Raw genomic sequence first — 8,177 nt, 5'->3', positions numbered from 1 at the left:
AAGTATTTTTTATTTCATAAAACATAATTGATAAATAAACTTTATTTATTTTTGAGGTTTTAGAACCTTTAGCTATTATTCAAGCGACTTTTAATTTAAACCGGCACTACTAAGTGTTAGTTTCAAGAGATCCTCGTCCCACCTCTCTCGTTCGATACTGCTCTTGTATTTTTAAATAACATTAAAGGTTGTGTTTGTTTTAACATTTTAAAAATATTTTTAAAAAAATAAATTTTTTATTTTAAATTATTTTTTTAATATTTTTAAATTATTTTGATATTCTAATATCAAAAATAATTTTTTAAAAATAAAAAAATTAATAAATTAAATATAAGGTCTAGATTTTCCCCTTTTTATATCAAGTTTTAGTTTTTTTTATTGATTTTATGTTTTTTATTCAATTATTGATTTGATGTGATGTGCCCTTTATTTAAGTTAAGGGATTTTGTTAATTGGATTCTAATATTCAACTGTGTATAGCGAATTATTGATTTACTTTTCTTTTCTTTCTTTCCTGTTTTTTCAAATGAGCATGGCATTTTTTAAGTGCATCCATGCTATGATGCGGGTGGCATTCCAAGTTAATTTTTAGAAATTATTATAAAAATATCTTATAATTTAATCAACACGGGATGCCAGCAAGAAATGAAAAGTAATTATTGAGAAATGGAAAAGGTGAAAGTGTTTGGTGATGGTAATTATACCGTGTTTCTTAAAAGCGAATATTTTTTTTAAATGCATTAAAATAATTTTATATTTTAAAATTTATTTTTGATATAAATGTATTTTATTCAAAAATATAAATAATTTAATTAAAAACAAAAAAAATAATTTTTTAAAAATTACAGTCCTACCGGAAAAACAAACACAACTTTACTTATGCCATGAATCTCTTTTAAATAGTGAATAGGTAGGTGTCTCTTTGTAATAGTGAATAGGTAGGTATTTGGTACTACATTGCGGGTTTTATGAAGTTTTTTCTCATTCAATAAAAGATGTCCAGGTGATAATAACCCCACTCAATACAGGTTAAGTTAATTATATACACAACATATGATATGGGATCAGGATTATCTTAAAGAGAAGAAAGTGAAAAAAAAACATAATAAAGCTTAAAATCCAATAATGTAATATCAAATGATAAATATTTTAAAAAAACCAATTTTAAGAAAAAGTAATATTGAAAAAAAAAACCTCAAGTTAAATTGGGTTAACTTGACCAACTTACCATCCATAATATGAGACTAAAATAAAAAAAAAATTATATATATATATATTTTTTAGAAAGACCTAGAATAAAAGACTAAAGTTAAATAAAATAAATGTAAAAAAAAAAAACCAAGTTAATTTCATTAACCTACATTTAGGATAACCCCACATGAAAAAAGTGAAAGAATCAAAAAGCTCAAGGATCAATAACAAAAAAAAAAAATTTCTTAAAAATAATTTGAGGAAAAAAAAACCTTGAATCAATTTGGATTAACTCAACTAACCCTCCACCCGGGATATAAGATCAATATAAACTCAAAAAAATAAAAGTTGAACATATAACAAAGTTCAAGCCCCAATAACTCAATGTTAAATGATAAAATTAAAAAAAATGATAAAAAACAAAAAAAAAACCAACTTAAATTGGGCTAATATTCAAAACCAATTATTCAGATCATGAAAATATGATTATTGTGCAAAAAAGTAAATACAAAAAAAAAATAACGAAGTAAAATTTCTAATCATAATTTTTTTCAAAACAAAACAAATAGTAATCAAAATAATAATGATCAAATATGGTATAAAAGCCAAAATAAAAAATAATTAGAGATTAAATTGAAAAATAAAATAAATTAAAAAAATATTTAAAAATTAGCAATAAAAAAAATGAGGACCATTATTTGATAAAGAAATTCAATGAAATAAAATGTTGAGGTTTAAAATAAAAAAAAACCAAGAAAGTATTAAGAAAATAGAAATCAAAAGAATAAGGATTAAATTTAAATAAAAAAATCTAAGAAAATAAAATGATGAGGGATAAAATTAAAAAATAAATAAGAAAAGGGTAAAATACAAAAAAAAAAGCAATAAAAAAAATGATGACTAAATTGAATACATAAACTATTTGAAACAAAATGTTTAGGTGTGAATTTGAAAAAAAAACTTCAAAAAGCATTACAAGCAAAGTAAATAGTAATAAAAAGAATAAGAACTAAAATTAATAGAAATAGAAACAAGAGGACACAATCAATTTTTTAAACGGCCGACATGAATTTTTAAGTTAAGAGAAAAAAAAAGAGAGAAGGGAAAACAAAAGAGCTCATCAAAGCCCAATCACATCTTTATTGTGAACACACATCTCACAAATACGAAAAGGACAATGCGCTTCTTCAAATATCATTGTCATTGTAGATGACTGATTTTAGTCATAAGAATATGATTACCTTAACTTAAATTTGGTTACTATTCAAGATCAATAATTTAGGTCATGAGAATATAATTACCTTGCAGGAAAGTAAACACAAAAAAACTAATGAAGTAAAATTTCTAATCAAAATTTTTTTTAAAACAAAACAAATAGTAATTAAAATAATAAGGATCAAATATGGTATAAAACCAAATGAAAAAAATAATTAGGGATTAAATTGAAAAATAAAATAAATTAAAAAAATATTTAAAAATTAGCAATAAAAAAAATGAGGACCATTATTTGATAAAGAAATTCAATGAAATAAAATGTTGAGGTTTAAAATAAAAAAAAACCAAGAAAGTATTAAGAAAATAGAAATCAAAAGAATAAGGATTAAATTTAAATAAAAAAATCTAAGAAAATAAAATGATGAGGGATAAAATTAAAAAATAAATAAGAAAAGGGTAAAATACAAAAAAAAAAGCAATAAAAAAAATGATGACTAAATTGAATACATAAACTATTTGAAACAAAATGTTTAGGTGTGAATTTGAAAAAAAAACTTCAAAAAGCATTACAAGCAAAGTAAATAGTAATAAAAAGAATAAGAACTAAAATTAATAGAAATAGAAACAAGAGGACACAATCAATTTTTTAAACGGCCGACATGAATTTTTAAGTTAAGAGAAAAAAAAAGAGAGAAGGGAAAACAAAAGAGCTCATCAAAGCCCAATCACATCTTTATTGTGAACACACATCTCACAAATACGAAAAGGACAATGCGCTTCTTCAAATATCATTGTCATTGTAGATGACTGATTTTAGTCATAAGAATATGATTACCTTAACTTAAATTTGGTTACTATTCAAGATCAATAATTTAGGTCATGAGAATATAATTACCTTGCAGGAAAGTAAACACAAAAAAACTAATGAAGTAAAATTTCTAATCAAAATTTTTTTTAAAACAAAACAAATAGTAATTAAAATAATAAGGATCAAATATGGTATAAAACCAAATGAAAAAAATAATTAGGGATTAAATTGAAAAATAAAATAAATTAAGAAGAAGATTAAAAATAGCAATAAAAAAAATGAGAACTATTACTTGATAAAGAAATTAAATGAAATAAAATATTAAGGTTAAAAATAAAAAAAAACCAAGAAAATAGAAATCAAAAGAATGAGGATGAAATTTGAATAAAAAAATCTAAGAAAATAAAATGATGAGGGACAAAATTGAAAAACAAATCAAGAAAAGAGTAAAACACAAAAAAAAAAATCAAAAGAATGAGAAATTGAATATAAAAACAATATGAAACAAATTTTTTAGTTATGAAATTAAAGAAAAAACTTCAAAAAATATTAAAAGCAAAACAAATAATAATCAAAAAAATAAAAACTAAAATTAATAGAAATAGAAACTAGAAGACACAATTAATTTTTGAAGGGATGACATGAATTTCTAAGTTAAGAGAAAAAAAAAGACTTATCAGAGACCAATCGCACCTTTGCCGTTAACACACATCTCGTGAATACAAAGAGGATAATGCGCCACTCCAAACATCATCGTAGATGGCTGATTTTGGTCATCGGATGACCTTGCATGTGCTAACACGTGAGATGCACACGTCAACAATTTTTTTACAGTATTTGTTTTTCAAACTTACCAAACAGCCCCTAGGTAAAAAATAAGAAAAATAAAAAAACCCCACTTTGGAAACATATTTATATATTTTTTTTATTATTTTAAAGGCACCTTTATCACTTCACGATTCTTAAAAAATAAAAAGATACTTGAGTGGTAAAGAGAGAATTCATTATCCTAGATAAATTAAAAAAATATATTTTATCTGTTCTCAAATAGTATCAACTGAGAAATTTTTAATTAAGGTGGAATAAGATTTGAAAAGAGTTTCAAATCTTATTTAAACGATCAATGATTATTATGTAGATAATAATCATAATTTAACATGACAAACATATTCAATACTTTAATATTAAATGAAAATATTATTAATGAAAGGGTATTAATTACACCGAAAAACTAGTCACTAGAAGGTTAAGTGAAACTACTAATATGTTGAAAATCATGACACGTTGATAGGCGATTTACCTTATTTTTAAATATAAATTAATCAATTATTGAATTGATAATATGTTAAATTATTTAATTTATTTAATTATAATTTATATTTGGATTAGAAACTTAATAGGTAAAACGCATTAAAAACCTGTAGATAGAAATTAAACTGGAATGATTTAATTAAGTATGATTTAATTAAAATATATTTTAAAAATTAACGACTAGAATATAATTAATATAATAATTATATTTTTAGACCTCAAAAAATCAAATAAATATCTAATTAAATTAATTTTTAAAATTTTTCTGAATTAATATATAAATATTATTAAAAGGATAAGTTGATATTTTATTAATTTATAAAAAAATTTAGATTTTTTTTTAAATAATAAATTATACCTTTTATTTTGTAAATTATTCATACGGACTGCAGACTTGACTAGCGAAGTTTCAGAGAAGCAACGTGGCTATGATTTGAAGACAACATTCATCTTGACTTTTTGTTTTTGTTTTTTTCGTATGTTCAACTTGACTTTGGTTGTTGGTTAGTAAATGTCTTTGTCCCACGCTGGCCAATCCGCGTGGGCTTCACACGTTGTGGACTTGACAAATCGGGAATCACACGCCACAGAAGATTGCCTCAAATTAGATGGTGGCGTTGCTTTTGTATACTCCCCAAAGTCAAGAACGTCCTTTACGTGGGTCTCCACGAAGAAATTTGGCAACCAAGAGGTTACTAAAACTAAATATCTTTTTCATTTAGTAGGTTACTAAAGTGTCCTGCATTCCTTAATTGGGTTTACTATCCAAACTATACTTCTTGCCCAAAACAACAACGTTCTATTAAATAAAAAAAATTAATATGGATGAATGTGTGACTCAAATGAGAGATGTCTAGTATTAGGGATGGAGTTTTTTCCTATTATTTTTTATCCAATAGAAGTTCCATCAAGTTTTACATTATAATCTTTTCTTAAAAATAAAAACACAAAATAAAATAAAGCTTTTTTAAAACGAAATTCAGAATATATCCTAATTAAAACAGGGTAAAGCATGAAACTTGCAGCCAGGACCTTTTGAACATGGATGGGTAATGTGTGGCCACTAAAACCAGCCCATAAATATATTTATTCAGACAACACTTGAACAGAAATCATAGTATTGCTCTGACAAGTTGGGCCACACTCCAGAAATCATAGGACCTTTTATATGTTCGAACACAAACACATATTAAAATGAAAACCATCCAATACTATTCATACATATATAATTGTCAGCTTCATCTCCATCTGAATCCTCATAGCACGATCATCTCCTGAATTTTCTATCCAGAGGCCACACAGTAAAGATTTCCTGTGGTTCTGACCAGTAAAAGAGATCAACCTTAGCAGTGTAGCTGGTCCTCTTGAAGGGTACCTGTAGTTCAAAAAGAATAATAAAAAAAAGACAAACAAGAAAAAACTTCCACCTCACAGAGAGAGAGCGAGCTTACTTGAAATTATCTTCATTTTTAGTATATTATAATCTTTGGGATGTGAGCTATCTTAGGCCAGTCCTCTCCTCTCTCTTTCTGACACCTCTTCTTCAATTTTGGACAATTGTCAATTATCAACGAGATGAGGTTGCTGAGACTCTGCACCCCATCTGGCAAAGACTCCACGTTAGGGCAAAACCCAATCTCCAAGCGTGAAAGGGGTGTGAGATATCCAATCTGATTTGGCAAAGAAGCTAATCCCTTGCAGTCTCGTATACGTAGAGATCGGAGAGAAGTGAGATGTTGGATACTCTCTGGCAATGAATTCACCTCTGGACACTGACTAAGATCCAAATCCTCAAGTGCCGTCAGATGTTGCACTCCATCAGATAGAGATGTGAATTTATCACAATATCCAACAAATAACTTACGAAGAGAAGATAAGCCACACAGCCCATTCATTGGCAGACAATTTAATCTTCCACAACAACGTATCTCCAAAACCTCCAAGGAAGTGAGGTTCCGAAGACCTTCCTCTGGCAAGCTTTCAAGTTCATCACAGCACCAAATCGTCAAGCTTTTAAGAGCAGAAAGGTTATCTAATACCTTATTAGACAAAGACTCCAGATCTGGCAGATAATCAATTTTTAAGCTTTCAAGTAGGGTATGATTTTGCAAAAACCCTCCAGGAAGCTCCCTCACATTTGGAATCTGTCTTATATAAAGGGAGGTGATAGAAGTGAGATTCCTAACTGACATCATTAATGAAACATTACCTCCTTGGATGTCTAATTTTTTGACGGAGGGTATAATTGGTATCTCGTTCAACACAAGGCAATAAGCTATCTTCAATTCTTGAAGGTGAGGAAGAGTACACGCAGCCCATTGCTCTAATCTTTCCATTGAATCGAAAGTCAGCGTCTCCAAAGATGGGAATGGATTTTGCCCATCTCCATACACATTACTGCCAATACTCTTCACACCATCCATTCCATGCAATACAAGACTCTTGAGGAACTGCAGTTTCCCTAATGGTGGAAGTTGTTCACAGTTGGAGCATGCTTTTAGCTTCATCTCCACTAGATTTGGTAGCATGAAGTTCAAGTTCATCATCCAATTTGGAAATTTTGAACCTCCATATCCCAATATCCTCAACCTCTTCAATTTTGAAGGAGGTTGAAGCCCATCAAGAACCTCCTCGTTATTTTCCTGAATTCTTTCTTCGTTGTGGTGGCACAAATGACCGAGGGCTAAAAAGGTAAGATCCATTACCATGCCAAGATAAAGTCAATGATAAAAGAGCTGTCTTCAACTTCAAATTGGCACTTCTGGCATCTTTTAAATTCCTGACATTCACAAGATCTGCGATACTCAATTCACCAGCAAGATTATTCAGCCTTTCCAGCTCACTTATGCGACAACCATTCTCCCCACCCACAATGAACAGGGTAAGTTTTCGGAGGTATATCAATTGCCCCATTCCAGCAGGCATAAATCGAAGTGAAACACAACCCGTGATGTCAAGATAATGTTACGTGCACAAAGTAAACCAAGAAAAGACGGGTAGATTTCAATTGTTAAAATGTCGTTTTAGTTGTTATAGTCATGGTTAAACGCCCCATTTCATTAAATGAGATTGTTCCTATAACAATCTCCAGCACACGGCTTATGTGTGCTGTTAGTCCTAAATAAAAGGAAACGGTTATGGCCAGAAGTAAGTTGTGTATATATATATATACAGCATAGTTGTAACAGAGGGGTATTGAAAAACATAATGAAAGCATGATGAATGGAATTGCCATTAACCACTCTACTTCCACTGTAAACCTTTTTCTTCTTTCTACGTAACCCTTGCCAAATACTGGATTTCATTCCAGTTGGCTCTTTAGAAATAACATTTGTATCAACTGGTATCAGAGCTTGCGAACCTTGAACACTAGCCATGCCTCCAGACACTAGAACACAGGAACTAAGGCGCTTGGAGGAGACGCTTGAGTCTGCCAACAAGGAGCATGCAACCAAATATGAGCAACTAACCAAGTTAATGAAAGTGTATGGCCAGAAAATGGAGAGCCATGAGGTTAAGTTTGAAGAGATCAAAGACTTGATCGGTGGCTTAACATTCCAGCAAAACACCTTCTTACAGAGGCTAAGCTTAAGAAGAGGTGAACCAGTTGCTCATCATGAGCAACCAGGATGCTCCAATGGAGTCAGCAGGA

General features: G+C 28.9%; 1 protein-coding gene across 1 annotated transcript in view; it reads right to left on the bottom strand.

Annotated features, from left to right (window-relative positions):
- Positions 1-5,567: 5,567 nt before the first annotated feature.
- Positions 5,568-8,177, bottom strand: part of LOC105117418 (putative disease resistance protein RGA1) — a 15,843-nt gene continuing 13,233 nt past the window's right edge. Inside the window, exons 2-3 of the mRNA XM_011015078.1 lie at positions 5,977-6,986; positions 5,568-5,900 (exon numbers count right to left, since the gene is read on the bottom strand). Of these exons, the coding sequence (XP_011013380.1) occupies positions 5,995-6,986 (992 nt within the window). The 3' untranslated portion in view covers positions 5,568-5,900; positions 5,977-5,994. The remainder of the gene's footprint in view (positions 5,901-5,976; positions 6,987-8,177) is intronic.

Source organism: Populus euphratica, unplaced genomic scaffold (genome assembly GCF_000495115.2).
Source record: "Populus euphratica unplaced genomic scaffold, PopEup_1.0 scaffold1335.1, whole genome shotgun sequence".
Lineage (NCBI taxonomy): Eukaryota > Viridiplantae > Streptophyta > Magnoliopsida > Malpighiales > Salicaceae > Populus > Populus euphratica.
Note: the sequence above shows the minus strand (reverse complement) of the source record. Positions and strands in the feature narration are given on the sequence as shown.